We start from the raw sequence: 26630 nt of genomic DNA, 5'->3' as shown, positions 1-26630 counted from the left end.
TATATGATTTCTCTCTATTATTTCAATTATACATGCTAATGTGTAGGTTATTTTGCCTAATAGTCAAGTATTATCAAGGTGGGTTGCAACTGCACTCAACAAATGAGTAACCCATTTGTTGCTTATTGATTCGTACTTATAACTTTGTACCCATTTCTACTAACTTATATCTTTGGAAAAACTACCTGCAAATGTTATATTTTGTGTCAAAAGTTTTTTATCAATGGGTAAAGTTGCCCATTTTATTTACTTCTAAATGTATCTTTGAGATCTCTCAAGCTTATTTTCATCCTAATGGTTACTTTTCTTGTTTGAGTATTTAAATTAAGCGCTTACCGGGTAAATTGTTGCATACGATACCGTTTTGGTGGACTAAAATCTTATCCGGTAAGTAAATGATCGTGTTAAATTTTACCGGTAAACGCTTACCGAGTAAGTGTTTGGTAAACGGCCCCTAAGACACTTATTTGTGACAGAAGGAGTATTATTAATTCCAATCAATATTGTGCATTTCTTTTAATCTACAGGAGAGCGATGTCAAATGGCCATCCAGTTGGGACGCCTATCTTCTAATGGCAGATGATAAAGTTCACTGGTTTTCAATTGTGAACTCCCTTATGATTGTTCTTTTCCTATCAGGTATGGTGGCCATGATCATGTTGAGGACGCTTTACCGCGAAATCTCCAAATACAACCAATTAGAAACACAAGAAGAGGCCCAAGAAGAAACGGGATGGAGACTGGTTCATGGCGGATTGAATAGTAAGAGTAATAATAGGATGAAATTAGGAAAAGGATGGTGATGTTTAGTGATACTTGTTTTGAATTTTGGTCTGCATATTTTGTATGTAGAGATTTGAGAGGATTTAAAAGTTGGATGTTTTGGTTCTTGTTTATCTATCAATTTTTATGTTTGTATCAGGATTATTCTTCTTGTGATATTGTTTTTCTTTTATCATATGGCATGAATCTTGGTTGTCTTTCTTCAATGTCAAATGCTTCCATTTGTTTTTGTTTTTGGTTAATCTTTAATTTACCCTTTTTTTTCTAATTAAACCAAATGGTCTAAGGATTCCATTTCGTGACTTGTAAAATGTCAATTTTTGAATTGAATATGATTCTGGTAGGAACTAATATCATATTTTAATTTATAAAAATTAAATTTCATAAGTTATAGTATTGGTACTTGAGAAATCTTGACTATTTTAGTTCAAAGTGAATGCATACACATGGGCAACCCTAGCATTTGAAATTGCAATCTTGTTGGGTATTTCAACTTTACTAATGATGAGTATTTGGTATTTTGCAAGGTTTGTGCCGATAGCCATATTCTAACCTCTTTATTTTTTAAAGAAAACATTAACTACGTGCAATCTTGACTCGCCATCTTCTTTGTTTGGAATGGATGTAATCAAAATAGGAGTCTTTTTTAAAAGGACTATAAATTAAAGGATCAACAAATTGAATTTCACACCATAAATTAAATGACTATCATACTTTTTTACATCTCGCTGCATTGCATGGGTATACAACTAGTAAAATATAATAACAAAAAGGGTTACTTTATTTATTTATTTTAGGAATGAACAATGGTCCTTAAAATTCAACATTTAATTCATTAATTTATTTAACAAATTTGACAAAAACAAAAGTTTCAACCTTATACATTTACTTTTGAATCGTTTATCTTCCAAAATACCACTGCATTAGCAAATAGCAACTCTACAATATAAGGATCGGTCATAATGTAAATAAAAAAAAATGGTCAATAAGTACACATAGCCCAAATCTATAATTTTTTCCAATATCTTTAATAGTAGTTTAAATAATACTTGCAGATCGGAACTCCTTTAAAGATTTGGTTTTTGTACTTGTGGATCATATTTATAACTTCTTTTTTGCATTTTGAGCCATCTGCAAGTGGAGAAGGTGCCGGTTGCGAAAATAGTAATTTTTTGAAATTTCATAAGAGAAATGACTAAGAAATAAAATTGGTCCTTGAAAATGGCTGTAATTTCCCTTTTTTATTTATCTATACGAATTCATGAATTACTATTTATTGATACATATTACTTAAAATTCAATATTACAAATAAATTATGCATAGGTACAACTTTTTAAAACTCTATTCTTGAATTCGTGTAACTAACTACAGATTAAACATAATCAAATACAAGATAAACATCTTATTTTAAATATAAAAAAATAAAATATAATTAAAATAATCAATTATGTATTAACAGAATACTAAATTATCATATTTATTAAAATTATATTATTAAATAAAAATAAATTAATTTGTTATCAAATTTAAATTGAATTATAATAAAAAATTAAATTAAATAAATTATACAATAAACAAAAAATTTTAAATAATTAATTTAATATTAATATTAATATTATATTTTTAAATTTATATTTTATTAAAATATTATGGATATCTAAAAAAACACGTAAAATTATATTATATTGACGGAGGAAATAAATAAAATCTTACTGTATTGTACTACTATTTTCTAGTATTTAAAAAAAAGGGGTTTTACCATGAGGGCAAGCGCGTGGCGGACACACTAGCCGGATAAAAGTATGGAAAGCGTAGAGGTTACGTAATACGTTTACTTTTATGATGTAATGAATCACCCCCACAATCTTCCGTTTATAAATCCTTCATTCACCACAACCACACACCAACCCACCCACTTGCTGCAACCGTTGACGCACCACCACCGCCCTTCCTCCATCCCAACCTCACTAGCCGGATAGGAGATATGCAAGGCGTCCACGGCTACCGTATTCGATCCGACGGCGGAGTCCGCCTCGAATTAACACCAACCACTAATTCCCCTCTCGCTATCGATATCTCCGAATCCACCGAAATGAGGATCCAACGTCTCATCACTGAGAATCCGGTCATCATATTCAGTCGCTCCGCCTGTTGCATGTGCCACGTCATGAAACGCCTCTTCTCTTCCCTCGGTGTTCACCCTACCGTCATCGAATTGGAGGAGGACGAGATCGAAGCTCTCTCCGCCTCCCAGCAGGACAGCGGAGGTGGAGGTGGAGGAGAGACCATAGCTCCGGCGGTCTTCATCGGAGGATCTCGTGTCGGAGGATTAGAGAGTCTCGTAGGACTTCACCTGAGCGGTCAGCTTGTTCCAAAGCTCGTAGAAGTTGGTGCTCTGGCGTTGTAGCTAGCTACCCCAAACACAGGGGGTATTATGGTAATTTACAAAATATATTTGTGTTTTTTTTTTGTTGCAATTATTTGTAATTTTTTTTTCCCTATGGACATGCACCAATTTTATTTTCCAACTGTAAAAAAATGCAAAATGAAGGTGAATTATCCATGGTATAAGTATGTATGCAGAAAGTACAAGTGATGAAATCAGATTGTTGTGCACCGCTGATTTGTTGATGAAATGTTGGCCTTCCATTTTGCATGTTATGCAAATGGTTCCTTCAATTTTCATATATATTATATTACTGATTACTAATTACTAATTACTAATTACTAATTACTAATTACTAATTACTAATTACTAATACTTTTGTTGTTTTGTTAAAAAAACAAAAAAAAAATGGCATTTGATTTTAAGAAAAAAAGAAAATATTAAATAACAACTATATTATATACTCAAAATAACTTGATAAAATTAAGAAAACTTGTAAGGACACATTTTTAGCTCACTTGGATCACCTCAACCTGTTACTGTTCCTGTTCCAGTCCTATATATAAAATCCTCCTCACTTTTCTCTAAAGTCAATACTCTAAAATTATTCCAGTCCTATATATAAAAATAAAATCCTCCTCACTCTTCTCTAAAATCAATACTCTAAAATTAGTTAAGATGTACATAAACATCTATGACTAAAATCATGCATTTACATTAAAAAAATTCACATACTTATTTTATAACCATTTGTGCATTTTTTTCCCTTCCGTCAACACCAAACTTAACACATAGCATTTTGCGTTATGAATAGTAAAATACCCAATTTAATATGTTTTAAATTGGTATTAAAAAGAATATACTTAAAATTGTATAATTAAACATGAATCATTAATTAATTGTTTAAGAAAATATATATATATATATATATATAACTTTTTGTTGTTAAAAAAAAATGAAATGATGTTGATTGTTGGAACTTAAAATATAAATAAACAATGTTTATGTTGTATTGTTTGTTACCCAGCCAGCAACTCAAAAGCATAAAATTTGCAACTACATTACATAGATTCAATTATTTGGTATTTATGTTTTCAACCTTTGATTTCAAAGGAATTAATGTTTATATATAAATCATAAAAAATTGAATTTAGAGATGCAAATCTGACCACCCATATCAATATTTTTTTTTTTGAATCTCAAATTGTTTTTTTCACAATATTTAATTTTCTTATTTAATACAACCTCAAGGGCTTTTACCCATCCATCAACATAATAATTTATTTTATCAGGTAAAACTAAAACGTATCATATACAACAATTTATCTAGTAAACGTTTATCAAAATAATAAAATTCTGTACCTTTGTCATGTTCATATAAAGAGAAAAATTACCCAGTAACACTTTTTAGGTAATCATTTGATAAGCCATCCATGAGTGTAGGTGCTTTTGTTGTATTTAGAAAATTAATGTGATAGATAAAAAGCCAATTTGGGATGTGATGCTTTTTGAAATGATAGATGGGTCGACATGGACCGTTAGTTCGTCCTTCAAATTGAAACATGAGAGTGAATTTCACCTTATTAAACAAAATAATTTCTATTGTTGTGTGCTGATTGTTTTGGAAGTGAATTCAAGGAGTTATATGTTCAAGAGTTAATTAAGATTAAATCGGGATTCTAAACAATTTTTTTTTAACTATTAAATAACCTCTCTACCCTTTTAACATCCATACTCAATAACATATGATATTTTTTTTTATATACTAAAGTTTCAACCTGGCTAATCCAACCGGAACGGTTTCAAATTGGTTGGGTTGTACTTCTATTTTGGTTGAATTGAGTTTGAGATCTTTAAAGTCGCAAACACCAAGTTAGGTTGTTCAAATGTTTTTTACCGACTCGTTCGCTCTTATTCACAACCATTAACAAAGGCATTAAACTTTCACTTCTAACAATAAAAAAATGTAATTGTTGAAAAAATAAATTTAGAATTTAATACCTTGAATAAAACTCTTGTCAAAACTTGTGTATCGAGTTTAACAAATAGGTCCTAAAATGCTCAAAAGCCACCAACAAAAACCACCATCAAAACAAATTTGTGCAAAAGCACCCATAAGACTTGAACTAAAATTGAAGGATTCGTAACACTGTATATCTATATTTTTTAATAAAAGCATACATTGGTATCTTTTTGAACAACATGTTTATAACACCGACTAACCTTATATCCATGTTGAAGTATGCGTTGCAATAATGCACAAATGACCTTGTTCTAACCTAATTGGGACCAGTTATAAATATTGTCTTCACTCTTCAAAATGTAATGCAAAAACAAATAAAACCCAAAGTACACGAAGATATTTGATTGATTATGAGTTTTCAAATTTTTACAAGGATGAACAATCATATATTTGTTCATACATTATATAAAAACAAGTCACTATTTTTTTCATATAGTTTGATTCATTTTTTTTTTACTTTTCAGTTCAATAAAATGATGACATATTTTCATGATGGACAAAAATAAAACACCTAATTTGAGATCAAGAGATTTTTATTTTGATTTGTTAACTTGTTTATTAAAAGGGGAAAAATACACATAAAATAGGGAAATGTCTAGAAAAATGAACATGATGTGTTTTTTATTTTGAATCATGCTTTTTTTGAAAAACAAATTATTGAACTTCATGAAACCGATTAAATTTATAAAGCGTTCAATATGATTAAATCATGGTAATGATCCAAAAATACATAGATATTTTGAAAGATTAAGTCCATAATTTTTTTAATAAACAAATAAATCGTTATACATCACTCTCATACATCAACTGCAAAATATAATGAATGATTTAAAATTGGGAAATTATATTCGAATTTGTTGAACATTAATTATTACATGAGCTTTAATTAAATTAAAAGAACCATATATATATATATATATGTGTGTGTGTGTGGAAGGATTCAAACGAAAATACATTCATTTTATGAAATCGTGAGCACCCCCTTTTACCATAAAACAATCACATGTGATGCTGTTATTTGATTACATATGACACTAAATCAGAGACGTGGATGACTCTTGACGCGATATAAGTTGTAGGCCAAGTCGCCCTTACACTAGTAAGCCCCTCACATGTACTATCACATCTGATATATGTGTTATTAATGTGATCCAATAATCCATCAACACCATCACATGTGATACTAAATCATAGATGCAGACGACTTTTGATGCGACTAAGTTGCAAGACACGACATCCATACACCATCAAGTTCCCTCAAGTGTATTATCACATGTGGTAAGAATGTTCTCACATTCTCATAAAATGAAGTTGTTCTCTTTTGAACCTCAACACACACACACACACACACATATATATATATATATATATTTGTGTGTGTGTGTGAAAGTTCAAACGAGAACTCCTGTAATTTACAAGAACGCGATAACAACCCAATAACCTAAAACTTTTTTAAATAATAAATTAACTTATATTAAATATAAATAAATAATACGAGCAACAATGTAATTAAGTAATTTTATAATTTTTATTTTATTTTAATTAATTATAATTATCTTTTTTTTTATTAATCACGTTCGTTTCTATTTTCTTTTATTCTCTTGTGATAATTGTGTGATTGTGTAACCATAACCTATCGAAACCATGAGTAATCGTTGTGATAAGTGTGTGATTGTCTAACCCTAACCGATCGAAACCATGATCAAATTGAGTGCGCAAGTGATGTTATAATAGTGATATCACATGATTATCACATCTATATTACACCAAATCGATTTCGCCCGAAATCGTTGTGATAAATGTGTGATTTTATAATCCTAACATATCGAAACCATGAGTAATCGTTGTGATAAAATGTGTGATTGTCTAACGCTAACTGATCGAAACCATGATCAAATCGAGTGAGCTGTTATGATAGTGATATCACATGATTATCACACCAAACCGTGTTGAAATAAGCGATAACCGTAATAGCCCATTATGTTATCCAGATTATTGAGTTTAGTGTGATCGTGTTTTTAAAATGTTATCACTTTGAATTCCAATATTACCCTTTTGCCTTCATTTTTTTTGAATTGTTTTAATTTCATTTATTATTTAAAAAATCTTTTAATTTTTATTGTTATCACAATACGAAGTTAATAAGTTGTTTTAAATGCAACCCTTACATTTGTACAACAAATGCAACCCAATAAATTAAATATTTATGGAAATGATGAAAGTTTATTTATTATAATTTAAATATTTATAAAAGATGGATAAAATTTATTAATTATGATCAATACTTTATATTAAAAAAAAACAAAACTTTATAAAATTATATATTTATCAAATTAAATTGACGATTGAGATTGAATTATATTAATTATAAAAATAGAATTATATAATAACCCATCTCTGTCTCTCTATGTATATTTATTTATTTAAAAGGCCTATTAAGACCAATCTTCCAAGGGAAGAATAGAGAAAACCACCATTTCATACATTTCCATCAAAACCAAAAACCCTTTCTCCCCAACTCCTTCATCCATTGCCGGTGAGCTTCGATTTCACTAACGCCAGTTGCTTGTTTTTCAAAGTCACTACTATTGAATTTCTCATGACAATGTTTAACACGCAGTCTGTTTGTATCTAGCGCCACCGCTACTGCTTCCTACTAGTTTCAATACTTAATTTTATCAGCTTTAATGGACATGGACCCTGATGATGTGTTTAGAGACGAAGAAGACGACCCTGAAAATGATCTCTATCAGGTTTTCTTCTCCATGCGTACTTCAATGTTATTACATTACATGTACCTGTTTTTCAGGTTGTCTTTTTTTTTTTAATTAACATATTGATTTTGGGAAATAGGAAAGGCAGGCAAGCAAAGAACTATTGGTGTACCTAGTGGATGCTTCGCCAAAAATGTTCAACATCACTTGTCCTGGGGTTTGGACATACCTTTCTTTGCACAAATACACACTTGTGACATGTTTCTATTTTATTGTTAACGATATTCATGCCGCTAAATGTTAATGTGATTACAAGGATAAAGCTAGTAAATGTTGCATTTAGATTTTGTATTTATTGCAACTTTGAAGCTCAGAATTTTTCATGGACAAAGGGAGTATTTGATTGATAGACACTTGTTTTATGTTCGGATTTCATTCTCACCTTAGTTTTCAAAGGAATATTAGTTGTTTTTATAATCAAATTGGACAAGAGAATCTTGTTTCTCTCTCAGTTCTCATGATTATGGTTTACAAGGCGATAGCAATTTGTGCTAGTAGATTCATAATTTTAGCTTCTACATATTAATGGAATCCTAATGTTTTTTGCCATTCCAATTAGTGTATCAATGTTTTTGCTGATGGTAATGTTCTACAGGAAGATCAAAAGAATGAATCTCATTTTCATGTTGCTGTAAGTTGTATTGCTCAGTTTATCAAGGTTCAGATCATCAACAGGCCATATGATGAAATTGCAATATGCTTCTTCAATACTGTAAGAATGCAACTAAAGTTAACTGAAATGTTTGTGTATCCTGGTCATTTTGAATGAACATTTTACTCTTTTAACACTGTGTTCTCAAGTTTGTTTCGTTACTCAAATCATATTTTTCTTGGCTATACCAAACATTCAAGGGAACTGAATCACCTTTTTAGTTATAACATGTGATCTCTAATTGAATTCCATTTTTCCTTTGTTTTGTTGCCACTTAGCAGCATGTGTGTTAGGATCATTATTGAGAATTCAATATTGCTAATAGAATTCTTTTTTACTTTTAGTTTCTGGAGCTTCCTAGGTTTATAAGTTGTTCATTCTTTCAAAACTATTATTACATGGATAATTGTACATATGCCATGGAGTCCATTTTTTATTGTTTGTTTTATTGTTAACATACCAATTTCTTTATTCAATATATATTACCCGTACTAATTTGTGTTTATGTATTGAAATGGGTATCATTGGCAGAGAGAAAAGAAAAATCTGCAAGATCTAAATGGTGTTTATGTATTTAATGTTGCTGAAAGAGAACATTTGGACAACCTTACAGCACGGTTCATAAGGGAATTTGATTGTGTAGAAGGTATGTCTGTGATGTAATCTTACAAATTACGACATGTACAAATTTGATTGCATTTGGTGAATTCCCTTTTGAATTATTGCCCAGATGTTTCTTGCATCAGTTGTTTTCACTGCAGTTTGCAGTGAAACATACATGTTCCGATGTTCATCCTTGTAGCATTCCGAAGTGTTCTTTACACATTCTTTTTGATGATTTATTGTTGTTAGGGTTTTGTGAGGTTTACTTGTATTGTGTTTGGGCATGATCAGGCCGTCCTGATCTCTGGTTTTGGTTTAATTCTCTTTATTGCTTGGTTGTCTTGTTACTTGAATTGTGTTCCATTTTTCTGGTGTACTACTCTGTCTAGTCAACTGATTTTCTCTGACTTCTCCTTCGTCACTGCTGTGGGATTATTTGGAGTCACCATTTACCAGTCTTCTCTTAGTCCCTAGTTGACTTGACAACCTATTTAGGGTTATTTGTTGCTTTCTTATTACTGGGAAGTGGGAATTCATTAGACAGGTCTGGATTGGTTTTTAATACTTCTCTAGAGCCACCCTTTATTCATCCAGTTTTGGTGCGCTCTAGTGATTACTTGTACACATGTTGGCCAAGTGTCTCCAAAGAGCTTAGCACTATTTCATATGTGATGACAACTTGGGCAAGTTAGGAATGTAGAAATATATTCAGCAACAATCATATCTTCAAGTTTTATGTCCAAGCATATGGTCACTTGTACGTAGCTATATATGTACTCTTCTGTAATGAGCATTTTTCTCTGTTCCTGAGTTACAGTGACAAACTAACAATACACCAAATGCTTTAATTGAACGTCTTTCTCTTCACTAGGTTGTTTTAATAAAACACAAGCTTCACTTAACTATAAAAGAATGAATAAGAACATACACTATCTAAATACCCTCATCCCAATTTGTACTCATGATGGTCTTTAGATCTTAACTCATTTCACTCTTCACCTATTTGTGGCCCATGTTCTTCTCTTTTTGTTTCCTGTCTCTTTCTCTGCACACAATGGGATAAAATTTCTATCTCATTCTTTTCATGTCATTTTTTCCCAAACCCGCACCCATTCTTTGTCTGTTTGTCTTTCTCTCTCTTGAACAAACCGCAAACTAAAAAAATACTCCCTTTCTCTTGAAATACATGCACAGGGGTTAAAGTCATTTTTTCTTGAACTATTGTTTACATACTCATTACCATATCAGATTTTCTAAAACAGACTTATACCAGAGTAGTTGTGTGCATAAAATTAAGTGTACTTCTCTGTAGCCATATATCTTCATGAGCAAATTCTACAGCATGTATATCTGTGACAAACACCAAGATGCGTAAATAAGATTATTGCATTTTCACAATCTCACTAATAGTTTTCCTGTCCCTTTCTCCCATTAAAACATATCTTGGAAGAGAATGCAAACTAGTTACGAAAGTGTTATAGTGAAAAGATAGCAAGTGAAGCTAGTGGCACTGATGGTTATTCAGTGGCAATGATAAATTCTAGCAATTTGAGTTCCATGCAATAAATGTCTCTTTATTATCTGTTTGTGACGTGTGTTTTTTTAAATAGAAACATAGAGAGAATGATAAACAGATGCAAAGGCTTTTGTTTTTAAAGAGCGAAGAGGAGAAGGTGAACTAAAAACTAGGGTGTACTTTGGCCTTTTACTCAATAATTAAGATTAGAGTGATGATCATGTTTAAAGAACAGGTGTAATAATGTTTGCATGCATTGGTCATGTCTAAAGGAACACTGAAGCATGATGGTTAATTTGGTCATTATTGCAAATGATGTACCGTTTTTTTGTTGACAAAGTAGATTTCTCTTGTTTACGTTATCCCTATTATATGAATGCAGAATCCTTCAATAAACTTATTGGCAGCGAGTATGGTATTGTTTCTGGATCTAGGGATAATTCTTTGTACAATGCATTCTGGGTTGCACAAGCACTACTGCGTAAAGGGTAGGCTGTCTAATTTTCACCCCTTCTTGGGTAAATTACATTGAGTTTCTTCTTTTCACTCCTTTCCCTTAAGCATGTATGATACAAATTTCCAGGGAATAACATTGTGATAAAATTTCAGATCTGCCAAAACAGCCGATAAGCGCATCTTGTTGCTTACAAATGAAGATGACCCGTTTGGAAATATCAAGGGAGTGACAAAGCTAGACATGGCTAGAACAACATTGCAGCGAGCTAAGGTAAATTCTTGATCTTTATATAGCTATTTAAGTGCTTTAATGTTGATGACTTTGTTATACTTACTTTTCTGCATAACTAGATTCTACTTTTGATTTAGAAGTTCAAACCTACTACTCATCTTTATTAAAAATTGATGTAGATTCGTTTGTTCTTTAGCTCTTTAACTTTTTATTGTAATAGTTATTTTATACTAATGTATTTGTAATGTTTTTGATGGACAACCCAACTATCAGTTTTAAAGTTATGAAGTTAACCATCGGACTGTTAAAAAGTTAAATGTGGAGTCTCATTTGGGAAAGGAGGGTCTAGCTGAAGTACTTATGATATATATTTTTCAACTATTGCAGGATGCACAAGACCTTGGCATCTCAATTGAACTTCTTCCTTTAAGTAGGCCAAATGAAGAATTTAATGTCTCACTTTGTTATGCTGTATGTTGACGGTTTGAATTTATTGCCTTGATTATAAATCTTATAGTTATTTAGACATCACAATATCAATCTTTTACATATCAGGATTTGATTGGATTGGATGGTGATGATCTTGCTCAATTCATGCCATTGGCTGGAGAAAGGTATGCGTGGTTTAAGTTATTTTGTTTCAGTGATGTGAGTGTGGAATGATCAAAGGCTAGTTGTAGTGTTCTGTGTGATTGCCAGTTAGCTAATCACATAGCTAAAATCAAGTCTTCCATGTGAGAATGTAACATATTAAGGTTGACAACAATCTTGGTTAGATTTAGGGGCTTGAGGCATCCTACAATTTACATAATATGTAGTCCCTTGTTCAACTTTTATTTGTCTAATTTATGTCCCTCTTGATGCAAGGTTCTTTAGGTGTAGACATGGTTGGTATTTTAAGTTCTTCTGTACTGAGCAATATTTGTAGTGGTATGGTCCATTTCTCATAATTCTATATTTCATTAAAGGGTGGTTGTTTTTATCCATCAATTTAATCCCATGCATACCCAATCTAGACCAACCGAACATGATAGTTGGCGATGACTCATCCCATTACCTAGCTCATTCATTTCCATGTCATTCCATTCAATTAAACTGAACGGTGCAGTTGGTTTGCAGTAATGCAGTCTTATAGCTTTATGTGGTGAGAACAGGTCTGCAGGAACCTTGCTGTATGAAACATGTTATATATCAGGTCTTGTTAGGTGTCTCACGAGTCACGAATGAGAGATATTCACAATGCATTAGTTATGCCAATTCCAGTGGTTTTCTGGAAATTGTTGCTTCCTTTTTTGGTTGCTTCCCTGACCTCTGTGTGTGTATATAAATAAAATTCAATTTCAGATTTGAAGACATGAAAAAACAATTAAGAAAACGCATGTTCAAGAAGCGCAAAGTCCGCAGGATCACGTTTATGATTGCAAGTGGCTTATCGATTGAACTGAATACATATGCTTTGATCCGTCCCACTGCTCCAGGTCTGCAAGTTGCTTTACATATGCTATCAACAAAAATACATGATGATAATACAGGGGACTTGAGACTGATTAGCCTTACTTTTGTTGCAGGGACCATTACTTGGCTGGATTCTGTCACCAATCTTCCTTTAAAGGTAATTAGTTGGAAATTACCCTTTCCTTCCTGGATTTATATTTGCTATTTCATAGTTTGGGAGCTTTATAGATATCCTAGATTTATATATGCTATTTCGTAGTTTGGGAGTTAAATAGATATGGAGTAAGGTTTCATTGTTTTCTTGTTATCAATTCATTAATATATTGAGCCAAGGTCCTCTTAGGGGTGTCAAAAAACAACCAAAACTGAATAACCCACCTGAAACTGAATAACCACAAAATTTGTGTTATTAGGTTTTCGGGGTTAAATGGTTCGGTTAACTGAATAAAGATAGCCTTTTTTGGCATCAGTTATCTTTTTATGGTTTTGGTTAAACTGAATATAGCCGTTATATAATTTTTTGTATTTATATTTATATTTTACATTTATAAATTATCTTTTATTCATTCTGTAACCATTCTTAACCCTTTCCGTCTTTCATAACTCACCTAAAAAATCGTAACCCTTTTGTCAACCAAATTCCCAAAAAAAGACTTTGTTCAAAAACCTTATTAAAATAAAAAAACCTTATTCAGTTTACCCCAAACTGATTAAACCTAACCATTTTTGGTTCTGTTATCGGGTAGTTTGGAGAAAGTTGAAAACCGAATGAATAACGTCTACGTCCTCTAGCTGTTTTAAAAAATCACCATCAAGGTTATGGTTGAAATAATATAGAGCTGAAATTCACAGGTAATCCATAAAGGAACTTACCCTTTTATGATTCTTGGAGTGGTTATGGTTGCTTTAACATTTTACAGGCTGAAAGGTCATTCATCTGTGCTGACACTGGGGCACTAGTGCAAGAGCCTCCAAAGCGTTTCCAAATTTACAAGAAGTAAGTCCAATTATGTGTTTCCTTACAGACATTTTTTGGATTTGCTAACTGCACAGGGCAAGACATCCTTTTCTTTCCAGCTGACTTGCTGTTTTTGGTTCTCCAAAATTATTTACTTCACGTCGAACAAAGGAGTTCTGTATGTCCTAGTTCTAGCAGCCTCCCTCTAGTGGATATGCTTCACAAGTCTTATTTTTTTGCTTATAGTTCCCTAACTTGTATCATGTAGTTGTTTGCTTATGCCCTGCTATCGTTGGTTTCTTTTGTTATCACCATGATCATTTTTACTGCAAATCAAAGGTTAAGCTTGATTCTTCTTCTTTGCTTTAAGCCAATGTCATTGTTTGATTCTTCTTATGTTCCAGAATTGATCTCTTAACAAATTCTGCGACTTGTTGAAATTTGTTCTTAGGAATTCCTTGTCCTTTGGTATTGTGTGCATTTTACGGATTTTAAAATGATAAAAAGAAGAGAAGTTAAAGACGAACAAAATATAATTAGTAATCTATCCGGGTTAACATTTGTTCTCCTTTAACTTCACAGAATTTGTTCTCCTTTAAATTCTAAGGAATTCTTTATCCTTAACCAATTATATTTTGTTCTCCTTTAACATCTCGTTTCCTTAACAAATTCTTATATTTGTTCTCCTTTAGCTCCTCGTTTCGTATAATATTTCTCAATTGCGATGTAATCATTTCATCTGATGATGCTATGTACTTTTCTAGTGAGGAAATCAAGTTTTCAACAGAGGAGCTTTCAGAAATCAAGAGAGTTTCAACAGGAAGTCTAAGGCTTCTAGGTTTCAAGCCGCTAAGTTGCTTGAAGGATTATCACAACTTGAGGCCATCAACATTTGTCTCTCCTAGTGATGAGGTTGTTACCATACATAAGAAATCTTTAATGTCATTTCATCCCCTATATTTCAATCAAAGCTAAACGTAATATGTTGAACGTCTTCGTCCTTGCCCAACTTTTAGCCTATAGCTATATTGAATACTATATTAATGGAAACAACTACTCAATCCTTTGTGGGTAGAGAACATGTCTACATACATCCCACCACCAGACCTTGCTCTTGAGCGGGATATACAGGGATCGTTTGGTTTGGTTGAGGAAATCATCAATAAGATGGCGTATCATTTTAACAACTATGCTGATACTAAAAGACATCTGAAGACTATTGCTAATATACAAGTAGATTAGCATTGATTCTATTTGGCAATACTTTACATGTTTGGAAAGTACATGTTTTCTGTAACGTTTGGGTAAGTTTTAGGGTGTATATGTGGAAATAGGGTAAAATGCGTGAAATAGCAACCTACTTTTACAAATTCCTTATTATAGCATTGCACTTTCAGTTTTTGTTATTACAACAATGTATTTTTAAAATATTTTTTATTAGGGGATCGTACTTCCAACAATTTACCCGTTATAGCATTGACTAATCTTTTAAATTAAATTTACCCATTATACCAGGTTTCTTTGCCACATCATCGTCCACGAACGTACGATAGTGCTGACATGACATTTCTTATTATAGCATTGTACTTTCAAAATTACTTAATTATAACATCACCAATTTCTATTACAATATTGTACTTTTAATATATTTATCATTTAAACATTGTAAATTTAATCAAATATATTTACTAAAAAATATAATATCAGAAATTAAACATGTTTCTAAAAGATCACTATTTCACGAATAAAAATATTCATTAAAAAGTGATGGCTGAATTGTACACATGTTTAATTTATGATATTATAATTTTTATGAGTGAAATAGTAATCTTTTGTAAACATGTTTAATTTATGATATTATAATTTTTATTAAATTTACAATGTTTAAATGGTAAAAGTATTAAAATTAAAAGTAAAATACTGTAATAGAAACTGGTGATGTTATAATAAAGTAATTTTAATAGTACACTGCTTTAATAAGAAATGTCATGTCAGCACTATCGTACATACGTGGACAATGAGGTAGCAAAGAAACCTGGAATAATATAACGGGTAAATTTTGAAAGTACGGTGCCCTAATAGAAATTATTTTCAAAGTACATTGTTGTAATAAGGAAAACTGAAAGTGCAATGCTATAATAAGAAAAATTGTAAAAGTAGGTTGCTGATTCACGCATTTTGCCCGTGGAAATATGCATGTACATGATGTGAACTTTTTTAAGAACCTGTCAGTCAGCCCAAATGGCTTGTAAAAGCATGTTTTAGATGCAATACATGTCTTAAGGATTCTATTACACATTCTTATTAGTACATGGATTCCCACAACTGAAACAAGACACATGTCATGGTGAGATATAAATCACTTCATGGTGTATCTTCATTTCTAGTCTATTGTCTTTGGTTTTCTTACTTCGGTATGATATTCTTGTGCAGGAAGTGATGGGAAGCACGTGCATTTTCATTGCTCTTCACAGATCTATGATACGCCTAAAGCGGTTAGTACTCGAAATTATTAGTATTCTATTCCAAGAAACATTTTGTGATTGATACCTTCAATTAGATAGGTTTACATTATATCTTATAGTTAATAGGAGTTTTTGATCCCTTTACCCTTGCACTTCCAACTACATTATTGAGTCAAAGATGGAGGATTATATTTCGTGTGAAATAATAGATTTTAATATATCCGTTATCTGCTATGTTATGTATTGCAACTTAAGAATGAATGCAATAAACTGGAGAGATGTAATATCTATCACATGCAAAGCTGCATATGGTAAATACTCCTTTGCCCACTTTAAATCTTTGTGCATAGTTGTTCTTTCTTCTTTGACCAATAACTATTGCTCTCCATGCTTGCATTGCATTGCAGTACTTTTAGCTTTTAATCTTTTTTCTTTGTCCTTGATGACATACTGTGCAATGTTATTTTCCTGAATGTTAGCTTAACTAATTTATAGTGGCTTGATGGCCTTATGGATGCAAGAGTATTGAGTGTCGATAGTGGTGGGAATTGGATGCCAAAGCTTTTCATGTGGGCATAGTCCAGACTCCAGAAAATTCTTGACTGGCAATAATCATAGATATTGTTTCCCCCCTAATAAGAGTTAAATTTGATGAAAAATGATCGACTCCTTTGGAACCTGGATCTCAGCAATGTGTCCACTTGCAGTTCTCACAGTTTGTGCAGAGATGTGGGTCCTGATAACAGACACTGATTGGTTTGGATATTGTTATACTTGAATCCAAATTTGATTGAATCCTCTTTAGAGATTTATATTTGAATGCTAAATGGAATTGGACATTGAACTCCAATTTTGGTAATGGATATTATTTTAATCAGAACATTATCCAAATTTCTTTCAGCAGATCTATATGTGAACTAGAAACGGTGAATCCTAACTGAATTGAATTAGAATCCAGATGTTTAAGTAGTAGAAAATATTACAATTTCAAATCTATAACAAAAAAGAACAATACTCAACAAATTGGAAAAACTTTAAACGATGAAAGATCTCACGAGGCAACAAGATTACATTCCTTCAATGAAAAAGGGTTACATTACAAAAATGTTTAATAACCATCATACTGTTTAAGAAAAATCACTAACAAAGAACAAACCATCTTTAATTCAAATTCTGCTCAAAGTTGAAAGAAATGATCCGTCATATTTTCTCGAGTGCATATAAATAAATTTACCTCGACTGAGGAAGAACAGTGAATTTTAAGGAGACGAGCTAGTGGTAAAGTGTTAGTTTGAGAAAGGGGGGGGGGGGAAGAGAGAGAGGATAGACTGATGGAGTACATGCTATTAATTACTAATAAAAACAAGAGTCTTATATATGCATTTGGTTGATATTAGTCATATAAATCAAGTAATCAATACATGGGTGTGTGTATTGTTTTGAATAAAAGATTTGAACAACATCCAAATCTGATAGCTGGACTCATCTTTGAATCCACTAACTTAACTGATAGGGACATTTGACATGGTATTTGATTAACATCGGACAAACACAAAACTGAATTAGAAATATCGACTGTTGTATCTCCAGTAGCCATCTTCAATTTTTTTGGTTCCATTTGCATGCCTGCAGGGAAGCAAGGCTTCTATGAAAGTAACTTTATAAATTGTAGTATTTGGTGATACAGTTTTGTTTTGGGTTGAGAATGTCATTTTCTGTTTGGAACAGCATGGTCTGAATTCTGATATATCAGAATCTGCTTTCAAGTTGGCTCTTGACCACTGTAGATGTGGGTCAAGTAGCTTATCGTGTCGAGGACTTGATGAAAATTTCAAATAGTCATTGCCTTGGAGTGTTACCTGGCATTAGAGGATATTTCTAGAGCCTATCTATCCAACAGAAAGAATTGGATAGCCTTTTAGCTTTCCATCAAATTCACGATCCCTTCCCCTACAAATTGTTCTCAATAACCACTCCAATAAAATGCTTCAATTGAGATTTATCTGGAGATCACTGGCTTACCTACCATCCTCAGTGAAGTCTGTTGTAGCTAAGAAGGATGGTTCTAAGGAGGTTATTGTGGCTTAAAGACATGGCTTGATGCAGGAGATTGATGATCCATCTGATGCCTTTAGCTTATGGTTGGTAATTATTCATCCTTGTTGGTAATAAGTCGAAGACATCTGCATTGGTGAATATTACAACATGAGTGTAGTTATGTTTAGGGATTGTCGTTTTTCATAAATTCCTTTTTAGGAGAACCCTTAAAGAAATTGGGCTCGAGACTAGGAAGTGTTGGAATCATGTGACATGGTTCGGATGACTAAATTGGCTTGTGAATGGATACACTGTTGGTTATAGGAATTTAATATGAGGGACACTCAAAGAAACCATAACATGTGATATTTTATCATATAAGCCTTGTTTCAAGGTCATAAGATGGACTGTGATATGGGGATTAGGGTGCTCAATATGTTGGGAATGTTAGTTCATTTCTAAACACAGACCTACCCGCATTGAAGCTCCTTCCCTTTCCAATTATTTTCTAGTTTGAATTCAAAAAAATTTGTTGCATAACCAAGCCAAAAGCACCCAACATATCTCACTTAATAGGGCCTAGGGTGTGGGATGTATGCATACTGGTCTTATACCCCAAAGAGTAGAGTGGTTGTTTTCATAAAGATCCCAGACTTACGAAGAAGAGTAAGCAGAAAAGGTTTTGGCAAAAAAAATGGAGAGCTTGAGACCAGCTTGGAAAAAAGGATGATTTCGGAAGAGAAGAACCAAGCTTAGTAAAAGGTAAGCAACAAAAAACTAAGTAGGTAAATGAAAAGGGAAGGAAGTCACACAACTCTTTTATCTATTGTAGGACTCTGGTAACCTATTTATCGGCTCTCTAAACCTCCCCCTATCTCCATTTTCTCACATCCACACTAGCTACTAAACCCTATGCTAGCTTGCTACCCCTTGTCCAGCGTCCCCAAGAACTCCTATAAGAGGTCATGTACTCGGAAATGTCCAAGGGCGCCATGTCTGTCCTCAACTGCTCCTCTCACGTCCTCCTCAGCCTGCCCTCCTCCTCACCCTTCGACTGTCATGCTTTTACTTTCCTAACCTAAAAAATTCTTTGTGTATAAAATTGAGATCACTCTTCAACCTACTTCCATTGTGCAATATGTTATATGTTAGTTTTGATTTTTGAAGACTACTCTCTTCTATGTGGTTAAGATTCCCAGATGAAATAGCCTTGCTTGTCTTTGTGGTGCCTGACCAACCAAGTGATCAGGTTAACAACTAGTTTTAACAATTGTAATGGGGGAATGTGTTCTTAATGCGATCATAACGTAACTTTCAGTTTGCAATCAGTTCATTGTCATTTTGTTTCAAAAGTTGGAGGTCTTCGCAGAAACGACTCTAATATTGGGGTAGAGGTCAGGTCCGACTACATCTGATCTCACCCTCCCCGGACCTTTTGAGTGGGATATACTGGGTTAGTTTGGTTTGTAAGTCCTAGGATACAGATATGAGGATTTAAGCATCTGATCAATCCCCACCCCAGGGGGGGTGGGGTTGCATTTTGAGTTCCTTCTGTTATGGCTGAACTCCAAACATCCACCTGTTATGTTGATTAAGGGACGTGATAAATTGTTCAGCCTTCTGCCAGCAAATTAAAATGCCAAAATAGTGATGTCATATCTCAGTGCACATCTATTGATGAATAGTGGGTACAACCAATTGTATGATATGTATCTGATACCTTGCTTATTTACCCTGTATGTGGGTTCTAGTCCTGTAGTTCCATTATCGACTGTAATCTGTTAGCATCTTTCATCTGCAAGGAGATATGTTGGATAATGTTTAGTCTTGGTGTGCTTTTCTCTAGTCTGATTGAATCAGTACCTCTAAATATTCTTACATTTCTAGGTCGATCAAAAGGATTTGTCTCTCTCTCTCTCTCTCTCTCTCTTTGATGCTTGAGGGTTAGAAAAGTGGTGAGGTGAAGGGTGTTGGTTAAATTGAACTTGGGACCTGAGACTTGCTATGAAGCCAGTTGACCCCTAGGCCACCCCTGAGTGTTTGTGGCTTCTTGTTCAAATCCGGAGCTAGGGTAGCTATGTCTCTCCTGTCTATATGACTGGACTAGCAAGTGTATGCATGTCATTTAGGATTCGGTCAAAGTCTCTTATCCTTTCTTTGCTTGCAGTTTTGCAGTTGCATTTTACGGAAGTTCAGCTCGTCCTCAACTGGTTGGTCTGGTAGCACAAGTAAGATATGGTTATCTACCTGCTTGTCTTTACGTCCCTTTTTTGACTTAATAATCCATGCCTGGTTGCTTTTATGCTGCTGTCAACTTGATTTCAGGAAAACCATCTCTTGCAATCTTTACAATAATCTAAAGTTAGTAATTCAGCCTATTTCTTTGCTTTAGTTCATTTTGTTACTTTTTATAAGTCGCACCCTTTATATGTATATAGGGAGTTTCATATACAAGCCCTCTAATTAGTACAAACCATACGAACAAATAAAAAATGATGATAGTTTATTTATTATGTTATGGATATTTATGGAAGATGATCAAAGTTCATTTATTATGATTAATGCTTTAGACAAGGAAACAATCAATATATTTATGAAACCAAATATTCGTTACACTAGATGGACGTTTGAGATTTGTATGTATGGTTTGTACTAATTAGAGGGTTTGTATTTGAAACTCCCCCCCTCCCCCTCCCCTCTCTCTATATATATCATTTATGGGATGGTTAAGAGGTAGGGCGGGGGTGAAAGGAGGACTAGTATATAAAAATATACTAATATAGCTATAATTAACTAATATGGGTCAAATGGGTTGGTTTTGTTTTAAATGGATCACTTGAGCCGAATGTAATGAATTATACCTAATGATTTGCAAGTTTTAGAGGCCAAAATCAACCTATAGTCTTAGTTCTTTAATTGCGAATAGGCCCTAAATTACCACTTCCTCCCTTTAATTGGCAGATTGAACTAAAACTTGGTCAATTCTAAATGAAGATGAGTGCTATACGATTGTAATGATTCAATGCACCAAAACGGGTTGGCCATTCTACCAGGTTAAGGTTGAGTACATACATCCTTCCGCAACAGTACCTTTTGGTACCAATGCGTGTAGTCATATAATCTGAGTACTTGTTTAACAACTAAACTATTTCTTGGTAATAATTGGTCAGGCTTATTTTAGCAGTCTCCGTTCATCAAATTGGGTTATCGTGTTTCATAAGTAGAGAAACAGATTTATATGACATCTGATGCAGCAAACTTTCTGTGATAATTACAGGAAGAAAATAAAAAATACACTTTTAAGGAGTTTAGAACAATAAGATATAAGGAAGAACAACTAAGAAGCTCTTCTTTGGGGAAAAATAACAATTGCATGCAATTCCCTTGCTAATATGATACATCTGGCATTTGTAGATGAGTACATGCTATAGAATATTTAACCATCAAAACTGCACTTCAGCATACTTTTGTTGCAATACAGCTAATGTACTTTCTAAATTTATCCTTTAATATAGTATTACTAGGTTTATATGCTTATTTACTAGACAACCTAGACTTCAGATGATAACATAGCAATAAGCAATGGTAGGTCTGGACTAGGAACTTCTAGGCCTAACTAATCAGAAACTACAGAACAATGCCTGGTTGATGCTAAGATGTGGAATATTGTATTAATCATGAGAGGCTCCATACTTAGCTCATTGACTTCCTTTTCAGCATCTAAACTATCAACAGCTGTCGAGAAGTGTAATAATCATTGGAAGTTGCCTTCAATTGCAAAATAAAGAACAGTTTTCTTTCTAATATCCTCTGTCTTGGATTTTTATGGATCTTCTTATTTAAACCTAAACTTAACTGGTTCACAATTGTAACTGATAAGGAAATCAAAGGGATTTACAGTAAGTGCTGCACTTCGTTGTTTATATGTATGTATGCGTACGGGTAACTGGATATAAGTTTTGGACTCATGTCACTGAAGTATGATTACATGACCATGACAAAAGCCACAATTCAACCATTGGTTTAACGATGAATGAGCTGGTGGCTCTCTTGGATCTAAAGTTGTATTCATAGAGAATGTATGTTGAAGATGAAGAACTACAATGGCCAAATCTTTTGTGGGTTTGATTGGATGTGCTCTTTATGCAATCAATGCTTTAATTTATATTTCTTCCTTGATTTCATCTGACATGCTGCTTTATCGGTTTATTTTATGATCTCATGATTCATTTCAATTATATTGAAGCGCAGGATGAAATCGTTGATGCCGGTGGTCAACTTGAGCCACCAGGAATGCACATGATATACCTTCCATATTCTGAGGACATAAGACTCATTGAAGAGGTAAGAAAGAGCCTTGGTCTAATTCTGGTGGTGTTTGTGTTTATGTTTTTATTGGCATTTTCAGCTTTCACCTTTTTAAACTGTAAAATTTAATCATGATATTTAGTAGCTTATAGAGCTGTGTCCTTTTGCTTTGTCCTTTCCAAGATAAAGGATCGAACCACGTTCTTTTTCTGTAAAATAATTGTCTAAATTATCACACAGAGAGCACCTAGCATAAGCATGTAACTCACCCGTTCTTCTCATTCCTAATTAGTTGGAAGGATTATATCCTTATATGTTGTGGTTATGCCAAGGGCATGGATAATTATGAATTGTTCATTATACTCAAATTTAGTCCAAACATCACTTTGGTAGTAGTTTTAAATGGACTAGTTTTCTCAAAGTGGTGTTCATTTGGATGCCTAGAAATGAAAAGAATGGGAATATTTTGCATGTATATATTGGTAAACATTCTCTTATCTATTTAAATTTTACACAGAGGTTCTCTTTATATTAAAAATGGAGTATAAAAATGATCATTCAAATGACAAAGTTGCTTCTTAATATTTTATAAACCCTTTGTTTTTTATGAACTATGAAATTTTGAACAGTTTTGAAAAGGATGTGTAGGTGAGTCCTTGAATCTGTTTTGATAGTTTCTATAGTGTTACTAGTGAACTTTTTTGCTTCTTGCAGCTTCATTCAGAGACTACTGGCAATATGCCTTCGGCCACTGAGGATCAAATACAGAAGGCCACTGCTTTGATGAAACGTGTGGACTTGAGAGATTTCTCTGTCTGCCAATTTGCCAATCCTGGTATCCCCTTTGTTATGTCATAGTTCCTATGATACATGGAAGGACTTTTACATACAAAACATCTCTTTCCATCAATTGATTTGCATGTTAATGAGGTCTAAACTATTGCAACTGAATTTAGTGTAGATTATGTTCCTTTTTAGATAGTATTAAACAATCTAAAGAAAGAAACATCATTCTAGGCATAGATTGGATTTTCTTTTTGGATATAGTTATTATGAACTGGTTTGATAATTTTCTTATTAGTACTTAATATCTGCATACTCGCACACAAGCATATATTTTGTGACATTGTTTAATTTATTTTTTGAATCATTCCTTCCATATCACATTTTACTCTTTTGTCATATATCGGGATTCTCTTAGATAAACTTGAATGAAACACTTTCTGCAGCACTGCAGAGCCACTATGCAGTAGTACAGGCTCTGGCCCTTGATGAAGATGAGATGCCCGAAATTAATGATGAAACTCTTCCGGATGAAGAAGGCATGGCTAGGTACTCATACAGTGTTCTATGTTTATGTTTCTTGTTTATTTTAATGATATATATATATATATATATATAGAGAGAGAGAGAGAGAGAGAGAGAAATTTGTGGTGGGTTTGAAGGGCTCTTGTGCCGTACGTAGATTATTAATTCATATATGGGGAATGCATCAATAACACAAGATGACCTCTTGGTGTTGGCTTCTACACTAGACATGGGGTTGAGAGAGGATATTTACCTTTATGCTCAGTCTCTTTATCTCTTGTTGTTAGGCTGATTGGCTGTATCATTGCAGGCCAGGGATTGCTAAAGCGTTGGAAGAATTCAAGGTCTCCGTGTATGGAGAAAACTACGATGAAGAAAATGAAAACACAGCTCAGGGGAAGGCAAATGCTGCCTCCAAGAAAAGGAAAGTGGCTTCTGAAGATGCGCTTGTTAAGTGTGCATACTACGATTGGCCCAAACTTGCAGATGACGGAAAGGTGATTATGAACTTTGTTGTTTGTTATGTTTTGAACATGGCTGTTGAAAAAGCTTTGAAAATATGCTTAAAGAGTCTAGTAGGGTAACTGAAATATTTAATCTCTTTGTACTCTTCACCTACTATATATATACTATGCATATGGGAAAATGATGACTGGTCTACAAGAGTCAGATTGCTGTTGAGTTTCCTCTAAGCTTACATTATACCACAACAAGGGAAAGCAGCGCAGAAAAAAGAAAAGAAATAGTAACTGAATAACATATAGTCAATAGTAATACAGATCAATGAACAGAACCCTTGTAGCCTTCTTTTTCCAGTTGTTTGGTCTATCTGCCCTCCTAGTATATATTCAGCATAATAATCAAGATTATGAGTTATATAGTGTCATTTATCGGCATGCATTTGCACAGGGAGCTAAAGACCGACCAACACGGCCAACCCAACCCAACCCAAAAAAACCGGGGGGAAAAACTCAACCTGAGGTAACCCAACACATAATTGACAAAATTAGCCCAAACCACATGTATTGGGTTAGGGTAATTACGGTAATTTGAACCCAACCCAACCCGATGAATCTAATGCCTTCCTATATCACGGATTTAGTACGATTGTTAAGTCTTTGATTAATGTATGTATATTAGACCAACCCGTGACTAGCTATATTCAAAATTATATTACAATTTCAACCGTAACTTTACTTTCTTATTTGAATCAACTTTCAACTTTGTAAGTCTTTCCTTATATGTTCTCATTTTGATTTTACTCCGTTAAAACAGAACGCTTAGCTAGATTGTAAAATGATGTACCAAAGTTTCAACACGATCAACCCGACCAACCCAACCCGCACGGTTTGGGTTGCTTTGAGATTTTTCAAACTGCAAACATTGAGTAGAGTTGTTCAAATGCCTTCAACCCGGCCAACCCAACCCATGTGCAGCATCTTTTGGAGTTGTGTTTTACTTGAAACATTTGTCCACGTGGTGCCGTATTGATCTTATGTGACTATAATACAACTGGTAATCAGAATTTAGTCTCGGTCCCAACCTGTGGACATATCTGCCACCCTAATGTTTAAGTTTCTATCTTATCCACAAGTAACATTATTATTACCCTTTCGGCCTTATAATCCTTTCTTAGCATCGTTGCTGAAGATAATCTCTTAGATGCATAATTGTTGCCGATTTAATAATTGTGTGACTTTGGATGATGGTTGGTTTGAAGTGTTATTTGTGTGTTGTTGATTGCAGTTGAAGGATTTGACTGTACAGGAGCTGAAATATTACGTTACAGCCCACAAGCTTCCTGTTGCTGGCAAAAAGGAAGCTTTGATCAGTCGGATCTTAACACACATGGGTAAATAAAACCGATATTTGTGTAAGCCATTAGTAAGATTTGTGAAGTCCTCAGAAACCAAATTTTGGTTTGCACGAAACTTGCATCTTGTGTGACCTTCCTTTCTATGGATTATAAGGCAAGTTTTCGCTTACTGATTAATTTGAGGTGAAAACTTCTGCATCTCCTGCCTTTAGACTTCTTCCCAAACTTGCATATTGAGAAATTCTGGACCTCTCCGATCACTCTCCAAAAGAATCCTTGAACATACGTACAGTGCCCCCTCCAACGGAGGCTAGATGGACACAGATTGTCCTAGGGTGTCGAGAGGGGGCTAGCCAGAGTGTCGAGTCCCTAGAGTGGTAAACCTTGGTTCTGATACAATGTGAGAATATGTGGAACCCCTAGATCACTTTTTAAAAGAGTAATTGAGGAGAAACGAAGGCTTCTGAATACAGACAAAGAGAAATGGTCCAAGTTTATCCGATATGGGCACCCAACAAAACCCTAGATATGGGCATCTATAATCAGGCCAAGTAACTAGTCAAGATTAACCAAAACCGGGCTTGTTCTATAACTGGTTATCATGGGAGTGATTGGGCCAGATATGTAAGAGGCCACCAGGTACCGATATCGGTCCTTCATCAGACCTTGTGTAACTGGTTACAATGACTGGTTGTGTAACTGGCTGGAAGGACTGGAAAGGTGCACTACTTTTATTTAACTATGTAGTTTTAAACAGTTTGTTGGAGATTTGAAAAAAAGCTTACTCTAACAGTTATGTTAAACTCTTCTTTAATGCGAGAGAATTGAGAAATCTCATAGTTTAGAAGAAAAAAAAT

General features: G+C 33.6%; 2 protein-coding genes across 5 annotated transcripts; both read left to right on the top strand.

Annotated features, from left to right (window-relative positions):
- The first annotated feature begins 2702 nt into the window (after positions 1–2702).
- Positions 2703–3395, top strand: LOC112501562 (glutaredoxin-C6). The gene has a single exon (XM_025105228.1). It carries the CDS (start codon positions 2769–2771, stop codon positions 3189–3191), a length of 423 nt encoding a protein of 140 aa, XP_024960996.1. The 5' UTR covers positions 2703–2768; the 3' UTR covers positions 3192–3395.
- A 4263-nt stretch (positions 3396–7658) lies between these two features.
- Positions 7659–26531, top strand: LOC112501552 (ATP-dependent DNA helicase 2 subunit KU70). Of its 4 annotated transcripts, XM_025105213.1 has the most exons (20): positions 7659–7729; positions 7814–7946; positions 8047–8124; positions 8563–8679; positions 9151–9265; positions 11121–11226; positions 11348–11465; positions 11814–11897; positions 11982–12040; positions 12771–12904; positions 12995–13038; positions 13802–13878; positions 14604–14751; positions 16273–16334; positions 20509–20569; positions 22593–22685; positions 23364–23484; positions 23879–23981; positions 24268–24454; positions 25704–26531. In XM_025105213.1, the coding sequence occupies exons 2-20, from the start codon at positions 7881–7883 to the stop codon at positions 25815–25817; spliced, it is 1887 nt and encodes a 628-aa protein (XP_024960981.1). In that variant the 5' UTR covers positions 7659–7729; positions 7814–7880; the 3' UTR covers positions 25818–26531. The 4 variants fall into 4 exon arrangements, with proteins under 4 accessions (XP_024960981.1, XP_024960984.1, XP_024960983.1 ...); XM_025105216.1 differs by lacking the exon at positions 8563–8679; XM_025105215.1 differs by lacking the exon at positions 25704–26531 and having other exon boundaries at positions 24268–24913.
- The last annotated feature ends 99 nt before the right edge of the window (positions 26532–26630 follow it).

This window comes from Cynara cardunculus, unplaced genomic scaffold (genome assembly GCF_001531365.2).
Source record: "Cynara cardunculus var. scolymus isolate 2C unplaced genomic scaffold, CcrdV1 Un_Scaffold_232, whole genome shotgun sequence".
In the NCBI taxonomy this organism is placed as follows: domain Eukaryota; kingdom Viridiplantae; phylum Streptophyta; class Magnoliopsida; order Asterales; family Asteraceae; genus Cynara; species Cynara cardunculus.
Note: the sequence above shows the minus strand (reverse complement) of the source record. Positions and strands in the feature narration are given on the sequence as shown.